The sequence below is a fragment of the Lytechinus variegatus genome, chromosome 5 (assembly GCF_018143015.1).
Source record: "Lytechinus variegatus isolate NC3 chromosome 5, Lvar_3.0, whole genome shotgun sequence".
NCBI classification, from domain to species: Eukaryota; Metazoa; Echinodermata; class Echinoidea; order Temnopleuroida; family Toxopneustidae; genus Lytechinus; species Lytechinus variegatus.
Genome location: NC_054744.1, coordinates 31482214 through 31504887, shown reverse-complemented (window position 1 = coordinate 31504887; position 22674 = coordinate 31482214). Strand labels below are relative to the sequence as shown.

The following is a 22674-nucleotide window of genomic DNA, read 5'->3' as shown; positions in this document are numbered from 1 at the left end:
TCAAACTATCATCAGATATGGGGACTTATCATGTCATGTGTATGAAACAAGTTCAAGGTCAAAAGGTCATCATGACGTCATCTAGACGCCATTTTGTAAAATCACATTATCAATCATATCTTCATTATCAATTATCAAAAATTAACAATATTTACATCACATTAACTTCAGGTCAGGGGGCAACTGCCCATGTCATCAAAGGTCATGTAAAGGTCACGACGTGCGCGTACGCGCGCGTCAAAATTTTAAAATGCTCAAAATCACTTTTTGACCAAAACAGAGTATGAATCAGGTCATTTTAAGCGTTTCAAAAATTTGCGCGCGCGCACGGTTACGCGCGCGTTCTCGCGCGTAACGGCACTATAAAACATAGGATCGCCATTTTTTGTCTCACCTGCGAAGCAAAGTGAGACTATAGGCGCCGCTTTTCCGACGGCGGCGGCGACGGCGGCGGCGTCAACATCAAATCTTAACCTGAGGTTAAGTTTTTGAAATGACATCATAACTTAGAAAGTATATGGACCTAGTTCATGAAACTTGGCCATAAGGTTAATCAAGTATTACTGAACATCCTATCAGAGTTTAATGTCACATGACCAAGGTCAAAGGTCATTTAGGGTCAATGAACTTAGACCATGTTGGAGGAATCAACATCGAAATCTTAACCTGTGGTTAAGTTTTTGAAATGTCATCATAACTTAGAAAATATATGGACCTAGTTCATGAAACTTGGACATAAGGTTAATCAAGTATCACTGAACATCCTGCATGAGTTTCACGTCACATGACCAAGGTCAAAGGTCATTTAGGGTCAATGAACTTTGGCCGAATTGGGGATATCTGTTGAATTCCCATCATAACTTTGAAAGTTTATGGATCTGATTCATGAAACTTGGACATAATAGTCATCAAGCATCACTGAAAATTTTGTGCAAGTTTCAGGTCTCATGATTAAGGTCAAAGGTCATTTAGGGTCAATGAACTTTGGCCGAATCAGGGGTATCTGTTGAATTACCATCATAACTTTGATAGTTTATTGGTCTAGTTCATTAAACTTGGACATTAGAGTAATAAAGTATCACTGAACATCCTGTGCACGTTTCAGGTCACATGACCAAGGTCAAAGGTCAATGAACTTTGGCCGAATTGGGTGTATCTGTTGAATTACCATCATAACTTTGAAAGTTTATGGATCTGATTCATGAAACTTGTACATAAGAGTAATCAAGTATCACTGAATATCCTGTTTGAGTTTCAGGTCACATGATCAAGGTCAAAGGTCATGTAAGGTCAATGAACTTTGGCCATGTTGGGTTTTTTTTTTGAATCTCTGTAAGTTTATTGGTCTAGTTCATAAAAAGTGGACATAAGAGTAACCATGTATCACTGAACATCTTGTGCGAGTTAGAGTAGTATTCAAAGTCAGCACTGCTGCTCTATTGAACCGCGTGATGCAGGTGAGACGGCCAGAGGCATTCCACTTGTTTATATCAATGCACCGATAATATAATTCTGAACAATTTGATACCTTGATCAACCTTCTACGACAAGTAATAAAGGAATTAGCCCCCATCAAAGTTTACAATAAGTAAACATAAGTAGTAAACTTTGAATTGTATTTATGTCAAATACTATGAGAGTCTTTAGTTTATGGAATAAGGGATTTGTGTGTGATAAATATTGGGAATCAGTACAGATTCGAAATTGTTTTTTTCTGTAATTAAGTAAATTGCATTAAAGTTTTCCATTCTTTATAAAGAAATGTCAAAAAATTTCAGCTCGCGCTTCGCGCTCGCATTATTTAATTGATGAAATATGTAATGTCTTCATGGCTAAATGCAAGAAGTCCTTAAAAGGCACTTTTCGATCAGTTCAAACGTATACAAACATTTTCTGCTCGCGCTTTGCGCTCGAATTAGTAATGTAGGAAGATCCCTCTTACTCATCTTTTTCATGATTTAGGAAACATGAATAGAGTGTCCCGTTCTAGGTCTAAATCTAGAATTTTTCCGCTCGCACTTCGCGCTCGCATCAATTGTTTAGTTATACTGTATAGCTATCCTGTTCATGATAACAAAAACTGATTAAATTTTTCCATTCTTTATGTAGAAATGTCAAAAAATTTTCAGCTCGCGCTTCGCGCTCATATTATTTGATTGTGAAATATGTAATGTCTTCAGGGCCCCTTTATTGAGGAAGGCTGGATCCGCCCCTGATTAATGTGCCAATGAAATAAGATAATTCAACATGCATTTAGGCACTTATGATTGCCTGGGGGAGGGAGGGGCCGCCATTTTTCCGAAAAGTACACAGGGGCGCCAAAATCAGGTCGAATTTGGGCCCCCCCCTCCCTATGAAATCCTGGATCCGCGCCTGATTACAGGTACTATTTCACGTTAACTCAATTCAATGTACTCTTTTATTTATTTTATTGGGGGGGGGGATGAGGGAATGACCCCCAGAATTCGAAATTTCACTTCACTTCTCCCATTGTTCTGATCGGATATACTCCACAGTCTGTTCTTTCTCAAGTTCAGAGTCACGTGCCTTGAATAACACGAAGTCTAGCATTTGGAAACGTTCTTGGTGGGTTCTTTGGTGGAACAATGAAGTACCAGGACAGCCAACGCAGCAATCATAAGAGCACCGGACACAGGCATTAGGAACTGCATCAGAAGGAGCTTGCTACAGGCTCCATGCTCACAATCCAGTTCGCTGGTGTTTGATGCTGTGTTTCATATACGGGTATACAGGCATACCCGTCGAAAATACAGCAGTGTACGATGGCTTAAAAATTGTATTTTCACCGCCTCCCACCTTCTTACCAAATGACGATTAGACGAGTCAATCCCCTGTTACACCCACAAATGTAATAATCGCCCACAAATGTAATAACGCCCACAAATGTAATAACACTTTACCCACAAATGTAATAACGCCCACAAATGTAATAACACTTTACCCACAAATGTAATAATTTTTGATCGCCCACAAATGTAATAATGACTTTACCCACAAATGTAATAAATTTGAAGGGATTTTTGGCGAATCCGTTCTAAACTAAAATCCTATAGTAATGCGTTCATATAGCACAAAAGTGCAAATCTTTTTTTTTCAGACCGGGTTAATAAAACATCAAAGTACAAGTCCAAAGTCTTTCTTCCAGACCCGGTTGTTTCAAAAATTATAATATAAATCCAAAGTCTTTTTTCCAGACCCGGTTGTTTAAAAAATTGTGATATAAGTCCAAAGTCTTTTTTCCAGACCCGGTTGTTTCAAAAATTATAATATAAATCCAAAGTCTCTTTTCCAGACCCGGTTGTTTCAAGAATTTTAATAAGTCCAGTCTTTTTCCTGACCCAGTTATTTCAAAATTTATAATATAAGTCCAAACTAAGATACGATAATGATATTCCTGTGGAAAAAAGGGGAATCGAGCTTAGTCTTTTCTCCAGACCAGTTAATTAAAACTGGTGGAATTAATGTATTTGTTGTTGTTTCAACTTATACGGTGTATATTGTGAATAAATGCACTAAGAGTAAATCGAGAATCAAGCGTAGTCTTTTCTCCAGACCCGGTTACCTGTTATTTAAACATTATGAATAACAGTTTAAAAACAGTATAAAGACCCCATAATCTTATTAATGCTGGATAAAGCGTAGTCTTTCAGCCCGACCATTTTTTTCTTCAAAAAAATAAAACGCTAATAGTAAGAAATTAAAAAAAATCAAAGTCTAAGACCAAACAAACCTTCAACCTAAGAACCTATTTTAAAAGAGGTTTAGAGTGTTGTCTTTATTCCAGACCTAAAACAGTTACGAAAAAAAATCTTCTAACATAAGACCTTATATTCTTATTCTCGTGGAATAACACGAGTTTTAAAACCTACTCTTTCCTCCAGACCCGGCTATCAAAAAAAAGTAACTGAAAAACTTCGAATCTTAGACCAAATTTCCAAAGTTTCTTCCAGTAAAAATATGTCTTTTTTTTTAAATAATACTACTACCCCTACAAACATTGTAATAACGCGTAGGTAAAGCAGACATCCTTTCTCCAGACTTGGTTACTATTTGAAAAATAAAATAGTTTTTACAAATATTCTAAAACGAATACCCAATAATCTAATTACTGTGGAACAACATGAAGACCGATTGTCGAAGATCGACTTTCCTCCAGACACAACTATTTCAGGAATAAAAAATCAATAAAACTCAACCCCCAACAACGAATCTAAGAACCAACAATCCTCCAAATTAAGACCATGCATGTAGAAAAGCACATGTTTAGAGCGTTGTCTTTATTCCAGACCCGGTGATTTAAAAATGATTTAAACAATCCTAAAAAACAAAAGACTCATATTCTTATTCTTGTGGAATAACACGAGTATTATGCTTAGTCTTTCGTCTGGACCCGGTTATTTAAAAGATAAAGAAATATTGAAAAAAATGACAGCTGAGACCAATCTTCAAAATTAAACCCACTTAAAATGCTTGGGCTTAGAGTGTTATCTTTACCCCTCACCGACGTATATTATAACTTTTGAAACGACCGGGTCTGAAAAAAAGACTTTGGACTTGCATTATAATTTTTTAATTAACCGGGTCTGGAAAAAGACTTTGGACGTATATTATAATTTTGAAACAACCGGGTCTGGTAAAAAGACTTTGGACGTATATTATAATTTTGAAAAACCGGGTCTGGAAAAAGACTTGGACTTGTACTGTAATATTTCATTAACCGGGTCTGGAAAAAAGACTTTGAACTTTTGTGCTATATGAACGCATTACTATAGGATATTAGTTCAGAACGAATTCGCAAAAAAATCACTTCAAATTTATACATTTGTAGGTAAAGTCATTATTACATTTGTGGGTACAGTGCATTATTACATTTGTGGGTAAAGTGTTATTACATTTGTGGGCGATCAAAAATTATTACATTTGTGGGTAAAGTTTTATTACATTTGTGGGCGTTATTACATTTGTGGGTTAAGTGTTATTACATTTGTGGGCGATTATTACATTTGTGGGTGTAACACCCCCCCCCTTGACATCCATCAAAACCAGATGCTGAGAAATGGCTTGTATTTATGATTACGGTTACTCTCTCGAAACTTGAGTTAAGAGATTTTTCAAAAGGAACTCTAGAACATTCATGTCTGTATGTGGACCAGTTTAATGTTATTAATATCAATAGTATAGCACCATGCCAGTCACAATATAAAACGTGAAATACTCTAAAGACGAAATATTATAAATAAATAAAACGTTTACGATTGATACATTAAACAAATAAGTACATGAATCAAGGTTTATACTCTGCAGAATAGATTCTTTAAAGCACCCGAGTATAGAAAGTCGATATTTTCAGGAAATGTCACGCGACCCGCAACTCGACACAATTTCTTTAATGAAATCGTCAGTGTACAGTTGACAGATCATTGAACATGTTAAAGCTACCACTAATACCCTTTCACCCAAGTGGTTGTAAGTACCCTCTTCTCATTTTCGGTTTCAGAAAAAGTGATCGGGACAGAGGTGACAATAAACATGATAAGGGGCAATTCTTGCTCCAGAATGGATGCACTTTTGATAAATAATGACCCTGTACAAATTCCACGGTCTGCCTTGTTAGGAACACATACCCTGGAAATTTTCATTTTTTTCTTTTTATTTCTTTTAGCATATACAATTTTTAATTACTTTCGCATTTCATAAAACGAGGATATTTGACATTGCATATGGGAGATACCTCTATCATGGCTGACCGGATTTTTTTCATTAGTCTACAGTAACTGTCAGTCAAACAGAAATACAGACTGCTTGATAATTTCATATACGAGGATGTACAGGTTATCAGGATTGTATTTCCTTGGCATACTAGCGATGCCTTGTCTGGTCTTAATGGATATTAAAAGACGTGATGAAATCATCAAGGGTAATGCAGGGGAGATAATTCAAATGAACTGTTGTGATCGTCCATCTTATCTATCAACATTATTATCATGGAAGTTTTTATTTCGAAACAACTTTACCCATGTCGCCGAATGTGTAATAACGCGTACATTCGTCAGGCATGGCAGATGGGAATATTTTTACATGGACATCACTTGTTGATGGGCAATGACGACACATGCTACGCCGGTCTTGCATATATGAATGCAACAGAGACGGGAAATTTCACCTACAAATGTGAGGAAATTGTAGACGACAGATACGTGATAAAAGAAGTGTACTTCCAAATTTCAATACAACCGAATACACCCGAACCACTGTGTAGCGTCAAGCATGTGCCTTCAAACCGAACCTTAGCATTTGATTTCATGTGTATCAATTTTCACCAATACGGATTTTCCACTAAGTTTGAAAGAAGAAATAACACGACCCTATTCTTTCAGCATAACGATATTCCAATCAACGCTGACATTACTTTATCAAACAGAATAATTGCCCGTATAGAGCTTGAGAACATCGATTCCATATCCGAGTACTACTGCGTTAATCAAAATGCCTCCTCTCCTTGTACAACTGACATGACACCTAACAATCCGATCGGGATTACACCAATAAAAAATCGTGTTACAGAGGGAGATGATGCTACATTTCGGTGCAGTTTTGAGGGTGGGCGAGGGAAAGCTGAAGAATATGAGTGGATAATTTCACGACACATTAGTTCCTCACGAATACCAAATGCTGCATCATCGACCTTCAAGATATTGGATGTCGAGCTTGAAGATGAAGGTGTTGTAGTGACATGTTTTGTAAAGGAAAATGGAACTTTCCTTTACTCTGAGTCCATTTTAAGTGTCCGTCCAAGAAAAGCGCATGTATTTCCGAGCAAGACACTGTATCCTGATGATGTTTTGGTGGATATGCTTGTATCAGGAACACAAGTTACCCTATCAACAACCACGCAAAATAATGAGTATGTAGGTTGCCCAGAGTGTAGCAAGCTCCTAATGATGAAGTTCCTCATTCCCGTCTTCGGTGTTCTTCTAGTTGCTGCAGCGGTTGTCTTTGTTGTTTATTGCTTGACCAAAGATCAATCCAAGGACTCCACCATCACATGCTAACCCATGTGTTGTGCAGCTCTGTTATGAACGTGCCACCGAGTGAAAGAAGAAACTGTCCTTTCTACAACCTAAACTCACTTAAATCCACAGATATTTAAAAAGACACTCATTCAACAAAATGAAAAATGTTTAATTCATTCCAAATAAAAATCAATATTTAATGAAAGAATCCCACCTGGCCGCGTTTAAAGTTACTATTACAATAAATGTGCTTTTCAATGGTATCTTTCATGGAATCCTTGATTTTGATTGGCTTTTGAGCTTTGTTACCATGGTAGTTATATGTACTATTGGATGAAAAAAATGGCACAATGGCAACTTTTATGCAACGGGTTCGGGCTGTTTGATTTAAGATACGACGAGGATTTTCACGTGCAAACCACATTGTTAAGTAACCTATATGTGGCAAAAGCTCGGGAATTATGCCTTCTTCTATTAACAAATTATCAAAATATTCATATTCTTTTATGACAATTGATTATGTATACTTCATGCAAAATTATATTTTGTGAAAATAGAAGAAAATACATGCATATTTGAATTGAAAAAAAAAATACGTTTTTATTGATGAGTTGGATATATGTTATGGAAATGATGATGATGGTGGTGGCGGTCAGTGGCGTAACTACGGGGGGGATTGGCGAAAAACTGGGAAAAGGAGAAAAAGAGGGAGAAAGGAAGAGAAACGTAGTGGGGAAAGAATAAATTATTGTTCATTATAATGTTATATCGCTTTATGTTATATTACATAAGAAGCATTTTTTCACAACTTTATGAAATATTATTTGCTCAGGGCCTATGTCTTCATTTTTCCTTCTGCTCGAATAGACGGTTTAACGAGATATATAATCCTGTTGTACTAAAACCTCCCGTTTTCAAATCAATATGCACCAAATATACATTTTCTCGCAATTCGAGTTATTATTGTTATACATGTAATCCATGTAGTGTAGTGGCATTTGCTTCGTTTTCATTACTACTTAAAGTGATTGCCCTATTTGGATTGAAATGAATGTATTTATTGTCCTGTGTAGGAAATTCATTTCACATCGGGTTTACAAATTCCAAATACATATGCACATAGACCATGTAGACAGAATGAAATAGACTTACAATACCGTGGGATTACATGCACAAACAAACAAACAAACAAACAAAATGCCGTATACGTTATATTAGATATATTACATAAGAAACATTTTTTCATAACTTTATGAAATATTATTTGCTCAGGGCCTATGTCTTCATTTTTCCTTCTGCTCGCATAGACGGTTTAACGAGATATATAATCCTGTTGTACTAAAACCTCCCGTTTTCAAATCAATATGCACCAAATATATATTTTCTCGCAATTCGAGTTATTATTGTTATATGTAGTGTAGTGGCACTTGCTTCTTTTTCATTACTACTTAAAGTGATTGCCCTATTTGAATTGAAATGAATGTATTTATTGTCCTGTGTAGGAAATTCATTTCACATCGGGTTTACAAAATTCCAAATACATATTTGCACATAGACAGAATGAAATAGACTTACAATACCGTGGGATTACATGCACAAACAAACAAACAAACAAAATGCCGTATACGTTATTTCAAATATAATATAATAGTTACAATTGCAGATATATAAATTGATAATAATAATAATAATAATTGGTTTGTGATTCCATCTCATATTTCAAGAACTTAATATAAAACATTTCCTGTCCGTGCTAACGTTCGCAATAGTTGATTGGTAAGATGTCTGCTCTTCATGAATTCCTAAAATCAGTCCTTAAAATGTCCGTTTTAAGATCAAACAAAATCTGCTCTGATCTGAATATCAAAAAATTTCAGCTATCGCCTCGCGCTCACATCATTTTGATTAGTAAAATACATACGGTCACAGTGAATTCCTACAAACAAGCATAAGAATGCCATATGACTATGACAACAAAAAGTGCTTAATGTGTTTAGATGTAATTCTCACAAAATCAGAAAGCGCTTGGCACTCGCATTAGATGACTATGGTGAGATATGACTTGTATACTCTTAATTGATTCCTAAAAATATAGTCCTTAAAGTATCCATGTTTGGGGTCAATATGTAGAAAAAAAATCAGCTCGCGCTTCGCGCTCGCATCATTTGGTTAGTAAAATACTTACGGTCTTAGTGAATTCCTACAAACAAGCATTAAAATGTCCCTCTTCAGGTCTGAATTTCCTAAATTTTCAGCTCGCGCTTCGCGCTATCAGTATTTGATTAGATGCGTATGATAATCATGATTACAATGACTACAAAAAGTGCTTCATGTATTTAGATGTAATTCTAACAAAATCAGCAAAGGATGGCACTAGCATTAGATGACTATGCTGAGGTATTTATATTCTCAATGGATTCCTAAAATACAGTCCTTGAAATGTCCCTGTTTCGGGGTTGATATATACAAAAATTTTAGCTCGCGCTTCGCGCTCTCATTGTTTATTTAGCGAGACAGGTACATATCATAATTACAAAAAAATGATTATAATGTCCCTTTTTAAGTCTGAATATCAAAAATTTTCTGCTCGCGCTTCGCGCTCGCATAATTTCATAAGTGAGATACATATCCGTTTAATGGCACTGCGTGTCCTTATAATGTCTCTATCAGTCAGTGTACCTGGCAACTGAGCACGCTTCGCGTGCTTCCTAAGTGATCGAAATTTTTGGCTGGTGCCCCCCCCCATGCCGTGACCCATACTGTACGCTACTGGTGGCGGTAGTGGTAATGATGGTGATGATTATGTTGATGGTAAATGATGACGATGATGATGGTGATGATGAATATAACCAAATGATAACGCTGTTGACGATGGTGATGTTAACTAAAGGCGACTAGTATGCAATCATTGACCTTCTGCATCCCAAAGGTTGTCAAACCACTCGGCGAGTTCACCATGTTCACGTTCCTAGCCTAAGATGGCGGTTTCCTGCATTTCTGGTATGAATTACATATATTTCCCTATTAACCATTATTTAAAGAAAACAAGTGAACGGAAAATTACATTCCGTTCTGGTGAATTATTGTATTACTTTTGTGATAATATGCTGAAATAAGACCAATCAAATAATGACGAAGAGACTGTATGATTAGCATCGGGATAGTCTTTGATATAAAAAAGACAGTGCATTGGACGTGCCCCCTCTACTGGCAGTAACGTTGAAATCATTTTCCTCAGCTGCTTGCCATTCAGAATACCTATGGTGTCAAGGTATTTTGGTCTGTTCAGACATCGGTTTATTAAATCCATGTATTTATCTGTTCACTTGTTTATTGAATACACATGATGATCCGTTCGTTCAAATCAAAGTTTCAAACACGACTAGCTGGATGTTGATTATTATACCATTTGAAAAATCAAATCGTGTATTTATCGGTAAACAAAATGAGTGAATAATAATTGAAACACTGGCGTACAGATGGAGAGCGGGGGCTTGGGACTATGGACTCCAAAATTCACACGACTGAGAAGATAAATAAAGAAAGTGAAATATGATCTAATTTACTGAATATTATGTCGAAACCTACAAAAAATTAGGTTATTATGTCAACAATTTTGCTAACTCGTTATGTGTTTGGTCACAGCATCTTAGAATATTTACCACACACGCCTTGTCTGATCCACTCAAAATGTTTGGCTCATCACACTACTGTATCGGAACAGTATCACGGTTATGGTATATTTATTTTTTTTTATAATTATGTGTTTTATTGGTATTCAAAATCACATATAATCACAATATTTACAGGTAATTGGAATGATTTGAAACAGTAAAAAAGCAGTAAAATCACAAAACAATGATGAAATAAAAAAAATAAATGGAAAAAAAAAATAAAAAGGGTGACATAAATCAAAATAAAACATTGGACGATACAGGTTACTCTAAAGGGAATACACATCCAGATAAATTTACATGTATAATCAATTGTAGCATATTACTCTGTGCATTGTACAAGTCTCAATTTAAGATACAAAAACAAATAGAATGGAAAAGGGGGAACTACCTGTATCTAAAACAAAAATCATATATCAAATCGCCACTTCTTAAAGTGTACAGTGAGTTTGTTTCTTTTCTTGGCTAGGTGATGCTCAATTTCCTTTTGTTTCTTCACAAAACTTTTAAATAAATCCACATTTGGTAAGGTGTTCTTGAATTTACAAATATAAATATAATATTTGGCCAATAGTAAAAGGTAAGTAACAAATCTATCCGTTGATACACCAAACAATTTTTGAAAATTAGTGAGATTGAAATCTGAAATATGTTTTTTTTATCGTAGTCAATAGAAGATTCCAAATTGGGGTAACCTTATCACAGTCACAGAACAGATGAATTATTGATTCCTCTTCATTATCACAAAATGTACAGTTTGGTAAATCTTTCCTTTTGATTTTATACAGAAATGCATTTAGAGCTATAGTATTATGAAAAATCTTAAAGTAAAAGGAGCGGAGTTTAGTGTCGATAGTACAAAAGAAATTGGCTTTATGTACCTTTTCCCACAAAGTGGGTACAGGGATTGATAGGCATTCATTCCAGTAGTTGTACCGTCTATCTGGAAGATATTGCACATTCAAAATTTTATAGGCATAACATGGTACTTATTACAGTTATGTAGCTAAACTGACGATATTATTATTTTGCACGTAAACCGTAAGACTAGAGGCCTGGGAAGGGGCGAGAGAACTTTGAGAGGAAACAAACAGCTAGGCAAACAATCCTTGTTTTACAAAATAATAACAAAGTTAAGTAACAAAAAAATCAATAAGTTAATAGTATACTCGAAAATACTCTGACAGGGCGATTATACATGGATGAGCTGACGGAATATGGGCAGAGTACATTTGTTTTATGTTTTTGTCAACACTTTTCGCCATACTATTTTTGTCAAAATGTAATATTCTTAGTTTGGAAATTTAATGACACGCTTTTGATTTCACAGGTGTTTTTTCTCGATCAACTATATTTTGAACTAGAAAAAAATCAAAGAAATCAAGATTTACAAGATATTCTTTCTCACACTAAATCAAACCATTACCATGTTTACGACTGAATACTGCCATCTCCTTTCCCTAAACTTACTTAATAAACGTTTTACGTAGTGCGCTTTTGCGTGCATGATTGGAAATTGGAAAAGTGCCTTATCGGCCGTTACTCGTGTTTCAAGCCACACAAAAGTAATTCAGACCCCATTCACTCACATGTTAAGTCATAGCTCATAAAAAACTATCAAAAATTTAATTCCTAGATAGATTTCGCTTTAATTTACTGACACTAATCACAACAAAACAAGATACGTTGATCTATACTTGTCCAGCTCAAACAAAAGTTAAAAGGCCTGAAATAAGACCAACCATAATTTCGGTCACTTCACTGCATTTGAAAAAAAAAGAAATAAGAAACTGCATTAGTGGATAAAATAAAGTACAAAATGCAGTCAAGCCTCTCCAAACGCCCCAAATATGAAAGAGTATGAACACGTTAACGTTTTTATCATTTATATTTTGACATACGTGTACAAACATTTTATACATTTTGGTGAATTATTCTAATCAATACAGTCATGTGATCTTTACTGACGCAGATGTGTACGCAGATGTGTGCCTTCAGGTCTAAGAGATGTTTATGGTCGGATTTCGAGCCCTCTTTGTCCACAGAATACAAGCATTGTAGGGTCGCGCAATTTTGTAGTCGCAATATCGGCACGATTAATTTCACAGGGGCTGCGGAAAAGGGGGGGGGGGGTGCTCGGTCGGGTTTATTACTCCCACACTTTTTTTTATCTAAAACGGTGTACAAAAACATAAAAAGTACCATTTGATTGTGATTTTTGCATGATCAGCCCGACAAAATTGGCTCAAGCAGCCCCCCCCCACACACACACTTACAAAACCGTTCCGCGGTCCTTGTTTCGCAGTTAAAAACAAGAAAACGACAATGTGAACACGCTTAAATTTGAGCATTGTAACAGAGTGAATAATACTAGTTCTTTATGTGAACACACTTTAATCACACTGAATGACATTTTATTCTTTACCGCACCTGCACACCTACTTCAGCTCCAGTATGCGCGTGTGTTTTTTTTTCTGATGGCACATTTAAAGATTACTTCCCCACGTAGAATATTTGTAGTAGGGGTGGGCAAATAACATTTTTTTTTAACGGGTGGATTCTATGGCAATTTTTGCTGCTGAACCCAAATCCGACAACCATTTTGACCTACGATGTAGTTTGATATTGGTTCCAAGCGATTTTTCAGCAGCAAATATGGCCATAGAATCCACCCGTTTGAAATTGAATTTCCCAAAAAAGGTTTTATTTGCCCACCCCTATTTGTAGTATGTCAGATGTATGGTACGAGGTCCCACGCACATTTCATGAGGACATTTGTGAATTTCAGCTGTATGGCTTAGGCTCAACCACACGATGAGCCAAGGGGAAGGGGCAATTGTTATACACCTTGACTTCAAATTACACCCTATATATTACCACGTGTATATCATGTATATATAACACCCAAAACAAAATATAGTGAAAGATACTATAAACAATATTTTACAGTTTTTCGTTACCTTAGAATATTTTACTTCTAGTAGTACTTGAGAAATACAGCTGTCGTTCTGATTTGCCTCGCCCTAATCCTCAAACTGGAAAGCAAGAAACTCACCAATAGATGAATGATAATTGTCACTATATGCAAAGAAATAAACAACAAGCAGAAAAACCAAGAAACTACACCCCCCCCCCTGAAATATCGAGAGGCAAATAAACCAGCCATTGTTAAATGAAGGAACATACCCAAGACACACCAATCCCCCTCCCACGTTGCAAGAAAAGATACGCGTGAGGGAATTTGGTTCCATTCCTAATTTGTTTGAATAACCGTCTGTATATACAAAAATAAATACTTGGTATTGAAGAAGATTAAATATGCTTAACGAATAGTAGGAGATATAAATATTTTGAACTCTCCTCCAACTCTCATGACAAATTTACTTTTAACTTCCCCTTAAACAAGCTCAAAGCATCGCAAAGCCCATGAGAATATTATGACGTCATTTATATTCGCTTTTAATACCGTGGGAATTAAGAAAATAATGTATGTACAATGAGCCAATAAATTAACAAGATAAACGTTTAGCTGTCACCACTGGGTATTTCATTTTCATTCTTTATTTTTGTAACTGAATCGACGCCCCTGCTGTGATTTCCCGTGTTATATATCGATGAATCGATCAAAGTCACGCTAGTGGCTTGAAACTCAAGTGATCACTTCCGGGTTACCTCTACTTTATTACAGGATTTGGTTTTAGAAAACAATTTTTTTCCTTCAACTTATTTACTATATTTAGCCCAATAAAAACACAATTTGGTGGGTACGAGCAAACGTTTCCCTGTTGCAAATAACCCCCTCACCCAAGAGCGTAAGAATACTGACGAAACGTAAAACAAACATTACAAAACTGAAACCACGATAACTAGTATTCAAATCTTACAAAAAAGGAGTGGCCAGGGTCGTAGCCAGGAGGATGCATAGGCGGATCCAAGAAAAAGAAGGGGGGAAAGAGAGGAGAAAAAGAAGGGGAAACATAAGAGGAGGAAGACGGAAGACGAGTGAATAAAATAAGATGAGGGGGAAGACTAATAATGTTGAAAATCGTTCACGTCAATATAAAATGTTCGCTCGCGTTTCGCGCTCGCATTGCATTTTAGGTGATTTACATATCTTGCTCAATATGGAGCTAAAATTACCTTAGTTTGAAGTCATTATATACAGAGCATATTACAGCTTGGAAATCGAACTTTCATTATTTTGTTTGATTTAAACATTTATTTTTAAAAAGTGCCATGTAAAAATTTATGTTTCATGGTCCGAATATTATTATTATTTTTGTTGGAGTGGGGAAGGGGGGGGGGGGGTTGCGCTGAAGGTGCAAAATTCAATTTATCAGGTTCCCGTTTTTTTTTTTCTTGTTTTCCATAAAGTTTTCAAGATATCCCTAGTCAGGACACATTGTCAAAAATTATCAGCTTGCGCTGCATGCTCGCATTTTGATTGGTGAGTTATGTATATCATAATCACACCATGGATGTGTCGACTTTACCCAAACAATACAGGTAGTAGGTAAAATTCACCAATCATCGTGATAATTCTTACTCGAAGAGTGGGTGATTCTCTCTTTTTTTTTACATTTGACGCAATGGGACGTGAAGTGCATATTTGCAAAAAGTTCATGTTTTAACGCAACATTGACCAATAAATTACTCAACTTTTTAAACAGCGGCTTCGCTTAGCGAATTTTTACACCCAATACTTAGAGTGTAGAGGTTGCATGCAGATATGTTTTTGTTGTTCCAATGGATGGATGTATGCGGCTGTAGGACTTCTGCTACAGTAGCACCGGCAATACCAACTGGAAACCGATAAATGTTACATTACATGTATAACCCCAGGGCCATGGGAACGACATTAAATAAAGATTAATTTGCTTTGTTAACAACAAAAACAACGCTTGAAATCTGGATCACAAAAGTGAAAGTAACTGACTCTTATCTCACCAAGAGATAAACTGTCAAATCTTTCATAAAATCGTTTGTCATAATGGCTGTGAAATTCATGATACATTATTTAATGTCACCATCTTCTTTTCCAAATCAAGCTAACAATTTATCAATTATTTCACGTGTAGACTGTCGTTCATAACAAATGCAGGAACAAAATTTTTCCTGTAATTGTTGGTTGAAAACTATATTCAGTGAAATTACATACACCCCGTCGGAATAGAAATGAAAAATAGAACTAAATACACTATATGTATGTGTATATATATATATATATATATATATATATATTCTATTCATCCATTTCTTTCACACAATATTAACATAAAAGAGTTGCCAAAGTTGTTGTATATGTATAACTTCACACACACACACACACACACATATATATATATATAATTGGGAAGAATTTAACCAGCACGAGGGTAATTATGTGTCCAACCAATTTGGGCAATATTTTACCCAATGCGGGAAGCATAATGTCTAGTAAGGTCAAAGCAAGCAGCAATTCTTTTTGAATGGGCAAAATATTTATCACACTGGATAAATGATAATGCCCTAAAGAAATGTCCAATGTTGGTTGGACCCATAATTACCCTCATGGAGCATTTTTACCCAAAATGTTTTTAGAGTGTACTACACAAACATAAACCAAAGCATTGAATTTCATGTAAGTGTGTGTTTTAATATGAAAATAAAAATATGCAAGTCGCAATCAACCTTATATTTCATTTTATAAACTTTTCAACCGTAACGTTTTTCAGGTAATTCACAAGAATGCATTCGATAAAGATTAATATTAAATTCTTGTATGGATGTTAATTACTGACTTTAATGTCATTTATATTTGATGTGATGAAACAATAATATTCTTGAACGTGAATTCAAATAAAGAGAATAAGCAATTAATGTGCAGTAGAAGCCTACAGAGACATTTTATATCATCATGTTCATCGGTCATTTTACCACATGTTGAATAATCTGGATAGATGGTAGTTATATCACTTTCTCTAATTTTTTTAGTTGTTTTTCCGCTCTATTTTTAAATTTTGTATAGTAATTGTTTTAACCTCGTCTGTTGTCCTTCTCCATCATTGTACACTAGCGTTTCGTTAGTTACGCATTGAAACTAAGTTTTAAAAAAATATGAAAAAGGTTGCCTTTCATACAAGCTTGGCTTTTCTTTGCAAGCCCATCCGTCTATTTCCATTTATTTCAAAATCCTTGCAGTTCTTGCTTACTTTTTGTCATATTTAATGTGCTATCATTGAGCTCTTTCTGATATTTGGACTATGTATTTTGTATTTTTTTTCTTCACAGAAATGTATAAGATTTATCTTTACATACAAATTCAAATCTAATCTAATGTGCTCAGCGGTTAGACGGACAGATTTATGTTTCATGATCAGATGATAAGACATGAAAATCTATTTCTAGATTCATTTAGGTTCATTTAAAAAATCCATCTCGCATAGAGAGTAAGCCAGCATGCTTTCTTCGAATTAATTTTTCTCCGGCGTATTTTATAACAGAGTAGGTTGAAGACGAAAGTTCAAGCGATAAGAAAATGTAATAGATAAGAAAATAGTCAGAAAGGAATTACCGTCTACCTACTGCTTTTGTTTTCGTCTGTGTTCCAATCTTAAAATTGCTTGGGTGTTTGCAAACCTGAATGAATCTCCCTATTTGCATCAATATAAAAGCTAACTTCTCCTACTTAAAAAAGTGCATTTAACTTCAGTAGAATGTATGCATTCTCTAATTTAGCTTAGTTCCGATTTTGAAGTGCTGTTACAGGCAAGTAAACAAACTACACTTGACATAGCAATCTAATTATCACAGTATCTGGTTAAGTGTTTAGACAAAAATAGCGTAAACTATAGTATTTTGACATAAATAATTCGAAAATATTGAAACTAAGTGCAAATATATACATCATGAATCATACAAATATCAATTCCTATCATGATCTTTGGTACTTAATTTATATAATGTATAGACTTGGTATATTCATGCAATGCAAACCTAACATATCTTACCTACTTATACATAGAATACATGCAATTCAATTTTCAATCAGGACAGAATGTAGGCGCTGTCTACAACTGTGTCCCATTATATCAGTCGTTAGTGATTCAATTTCAAACGCAAACGAAGTGCAATTATCATCTCATTTATCCCTGGCTAATACATTGTAATGATACATTTTTTAAAGAGTTCAGTCATCTTTCAGCAGATATAGAAATAAATGGAGAGTACAAACTACATTTCTTGTTTAACTATAAAGTCAGATTTAGCAACACAAAACAAAGCATTAATCATGTAAGGTTTCGCTCAAAAGTTAGTAAAACCCACCACAAAAAAATCATGCAGAGTGTTGAATGCAGACAGTAACTCTATAAAGTTTGGCGAGCTCAGAATTCTAAACTTTATAGAACGTAAATCTTTATCATCTGACTTCGGAATCGAATATTAAACATGGCCGAACTCTGAACACTCGAAATAATATTTGCTCATTTTATGGCGGGGTTCACTAACTTTTGAGCACCACTGTAGCTGCATAATGACTAACATCGTTCACGTTACTTGGTATTTACACTTTTTTAAACTAATTTTAACTGTTCAAAAGTATAAATACATGTTATGATCTATTTTATATTCACATCGACTCTTTGAATTGTTCTTGTCATCTGAAATGTTAATGCGTGTTGTGGATCCAAAAGTGTTACAATTCATCAAATCCTGTTCACTTAATCGTTAAAATGGGGGACATTTCCAAAGACTGGAACCAAAGAAGCATTTCAAGACACGTTTTATTGGCAACATACAATGATAGATTATGAAAGCTAATGCCAAACCCTTCCATCAGATTGGCAAGTTGGCATCTTAGAGCAAATAAAAAGACAAGACTCTTTTTTAAAATGCTATGCATTCTTCTGCTCAGTTTCTCTTTAAAAATACAAGAAATAGCCACCAACAGCATAAACAACATCTTTTGGTAACTACTAATATGCTGTAGCATTTTTCACATTTGAATATATTATTTTCTTGCGTTTCGCTATTCTTGGTTCACGAATTTCATCAAGCAATCCATCTTCAGGGAAATGCTTAATGCAAGAATGTTAGAACCGTGATATTAGCGAAGAAACATGAATAAGCTTCCGAATTGGAGTTATTGACTAATCTCCATAAATTAGAACATATTCAGTATACACAAGCACTAAGAAGAATATTTCATTAAAGGGGAAAGAAATCTTTGGAAGAATTGGGCTTGTGTCGAAACAGAAAAATCAAAGAAAAAGAACAAAGAAAGTTTGAGAAAAATCAGAAAAATATTTCGAAAGTTATGAGCATTTGAATATTGCAATCAATAATGCTATGGAGATCCTCCTTTTGGCAATGCGACAAGGATGTGTGATGTCACGTGTGAACAACTTTCCCTTTGATGGACTATAAAATACCCCAAAAATGTTTCTTTTTGCTTTTTCTTATGGTGATACAAACTCTTTATCCATGATGTATTTAAAAAAAAACTATTTGACATACCCTTCTACAGAAAGAACACATGATCTACTAATAGATGTGATAAAAGAGGCATTTTAAGTGAAATATATTCTAAAGTAATGGGGAGAGTTGTTCACAAGAAACATCAAACTTATTTGTCGCATTGCCAATGTGAGGATCTCCATAGCATTAGTGATCGCAACATTTGAATGCTCATAGCATTTTCATTATTTGTCCGATTTTCCTCAAACTTTCGTTAGTCTTTTTCTTCGATTGTTCTGTTTTCACACAACCTATCTTTTGTTCCAAAGGTTTCATTCTCCTTTAATATACCTTAATCTCCAACAGAACATTGATATTTTTCTTTCTCTTTGCCTCTTCCTTGAGGATTTATTGTTTCAAAATATTTACAAATATACATATTTACATAAGAATAATTTTTTCACAAATGATGTAACATTTACAACAGAAATAACAATATATCAATAATTTTCTTGACCTGTAATACACAAAATTGATTAGATCCGTAATGATTGAAATAAAACTTCAAATATGAAACAAATTCCGTGATCAATATCTTATTGCTATGATTTAGATTTTGAAGGTTGCATTTTACATAATGAAAAAATAACTACAAACTGGGCAACATTGATCGTCAAATTAACAAGATCAAATTTTGGGTTGTCTATTTTATACCCAATTAACAATGTTTTCATACTTATCAGCATTTCTTCTTTGAAAATAAAATAAATCATCCTCGATATGATTTTCCAATAAACTTTAATCTTTCTGCAAAAAAAAACAGAAAATGGTCAATGGTTTCGATTTCATTACAGATTTCGCATTGATTTGTATTTATAACTTTCCACTTGAACAAATTGTCTCTGGAAGGTAATATTTTATGTAACAGTCTGAAATAAAATTGCTTAATTCTGTTATCTTTTATCTTTTTGAATTTAAAATGAAAGATATCTTTCCAAACTAAATTTTCTGGCAATTTCAGCTGTTTTCTCCAGAAATATAAAAATCAACCTTCTTTTGTTGTAAGAACAACACATAATATTTTTTTGCTCTAGTGCAAGTTATATTGATGTATCGATTTCTTCTTGTTCTGGTGAATCGTTTGTTTTTCTTTTCTTTTATTCTTTTTTCAAGCCAATGAGCAGGAAATGCTTTTTTTAATTAAAAAAATCTTAAACCAAACGGTAAATTATCAACATCAAATAAGTTTCCAACAGAACATTGATATAAGTAGTAATTGTACAAGGCCCATAGTCATAAAACGTTACAATATTACTTGACAACCCTACGTAAAGAAAGATAATCAATTAGTTTGCATTCGCACCTACATCTTGCTCAATGTCTCCATCGTCATCATCTACTACTTTTATTATGTTATCTTTGGAACCCATGTTGGAGTAGTTCACCTCCATCTTCCGCGGGGGTTGCTTGAAGCTGTGCCTTTGGGTTCGATTCCGAATGACTGCAAATCCAATGATGAAGAAGGCGATGATCAGGACGATGGGTACGATGACGAAGATTAAAATTCCGGTCGTGTTATCATCGATGGCTGGTGGGGTTTCGTTGGGCTCATCAGCAGGAAGAGTGGTACGTCGCATGATATCAACAGATTCTGTTGACTTCTTCACTGTCGTCACTGCTGGAGGCCTGACTGTCGTCACTGCTGGAGGCCTGACTGTCGTCACTGCTGGAGGCATGACTGTCGTCACTGCTGGAGGCCTGACTGTCGTCACTGTTGGAGGCCTGACTGTCGTCACTGCTGGAGGCCTGACTGTCGTCACTGCTGGAGGCCTGACTGTCGTTTCATCCTCGAGGCTGTGCGTAAGGACGTAAGCGAAAGCTGACACTTTCACGCCGGTCATTGTCTCTATGCTACACTCCAGGTAATAGTGAGCGTCCCCGTCGCGTGTCTCAAGGCGGAGATGATGCTTGTTGGCACTTAAGAAAGTCACATCTCCTGCCTTAGAGCGTGTAGATGTGAGGATTTTCTCTGAAGTTTCCCGACCCTGGAAGATTTCCCAACTTCGTTCAAGAGTTGAATTTGGCTGAACGTCGCAAGAAAACTCCTGTGCGTGACCGGCTTTGATAGATGCGATTAATGGCATTATCAGAACAGAAGATTCTGACTCCCTTGGTAAAGAAAAGTTACATGATCTTGACGACTTTCCAGAGAGAATAACAGTGCACATGGGATTAAGGAATGAAACTTCCGATTCTTGCACATTCCCCAATCTAGAACGTTTTACCATACCATGTGGGAGCAGAAGATCTGGCTTAACCTTGTTATCGCTAATCGTAAGCTCTGCCTGAACCTCATGTTCATTTCCGATGTAGAAACGTGGTGCCCAAGTACAAGTCATATCATGGAATATGTCACCCTCATGATTGATAAGTGCACTGGCACACGAGGGGAAATCGTAAGTATACACGATAGCCGATCTAAGTAAGTAATACCTGCCTTCCGTGACAGGATCAGACTCGCAGTTCCTTACTTTCTGGTAACCGCATTGGAAATGTCCAAAGGGATTGGTTTTGGGAACCTGGGGTCGGCGAATGGTCAATATGTACGTGCTACCTTGCTTCATGGCACTGTATTCACTCTCTAATCCTGGTCCGACTGAGCACCTTTCTTGAGAGGGGCAGTTAAAGCACTTCCCAACGATCGATCCGGCTCCATCCTCGTCCACTGCCTGCCAAATGACAGCATGACCTGAAGCATTCCCTACAGTGCATTTTAGATTCACGGCGTTATTCTTGAACACGTACACGTCCTCGGGTCCTGAAATATGACTTGGTGTCAGCTGCACAGGGTCAAAGACAATTACGAAGAAAATAAGAAAAATCACAGCGGTTGCCATTACGGCTTCCCTTTAGATGAAGACAGAGAGCTGTCAAACGACTACGTTTCGCCTTAAAAAATATATTCTGAAGTCTGAAGCAATAAAACTTGCGTTGAAGGGAATGTACGTATATACAACCTACCACAGAACAATTTTCAAGTTAAAATGGTAAGATCGAAACTGGTCTTAAGTTTCTAGTACTTCAAGAATCCATTAACCTCCCGCTGTAACCATGGCAACTCATAGACCTACATGTATCATCACACATAGTGAGTTGGAAGTGCCTCTTGAAGAAGTAATCACAAGACGTATCCATATCACTTTCCCGAACTAAGTAATTGGTTGGTTCACAGAAGAAACTTTAAATTAAGACAAAACCCTAAAAGACTCTACATTTCATAACGCAGACTTCGACCATTTGCCAGTGTCATTATTTCTATTCCTTTAAACCACATTTATCAAGATGGGCTTTGGTTTACGCTTTGGCAAATATTAACAGAATACTCCCCTTAATACAACTATTGCAGACGAATTCATGTTAGTAGTGAATTCGTAATACAAAACAATACAGCAATGCAATAACTTTATGTGAATAATAGGCCCTCTTCTATCTTTCATGCTGCTCCCTTCGCGAGCAGCATGATGGGTGTG

General features: G+C 35.6%; 1 protein-coding gene across 1 annotated transcript; it reads right to left on the bottom strand.

Moving 5' to 3' along the window:
* Positions 1 to 19387: 19387 nt before the first annotated feature.
* LOC121414891 lies at positions 19388 to 22220 on the bottom strand. Its single transcript, XM_041607941.1, has 2 exons — positions 20973 to 22220; positions 19388 to 20828 (listed from the first exon to the last, which is right to left on the bottom strand). The coding sequence occupies exons 1-2, from the start codon at positions 22039 to 22041 to the stop codon at positions 20491 to 20493; spliced, it is 1407 nt and encodes a 468-aa protein (XP_041463875.1). The 5' UTR covers positions 22042 to 22220; the 3' UTR covers positions 19388 to 20490.
* Positions 22221 to 22674: the final 454 nt, after the last annotated feature.

Coding starts and splice junctions, on each gene's coding strand:
- LOC121414891 (XM_041607941.1), bottom strand. CDS start 22,041: ATGGCAACCGCTGTGATTTTTCTTATTTTCTTCGTAATTGTCTTTGAC. Junction 20,829..20,972: donor GGATGAAACGACAGTCAGGC/CTCCAGCAGTGA, acceptor CGACAGTCAGGC/CTCCAGCAGTGACGACAGTG.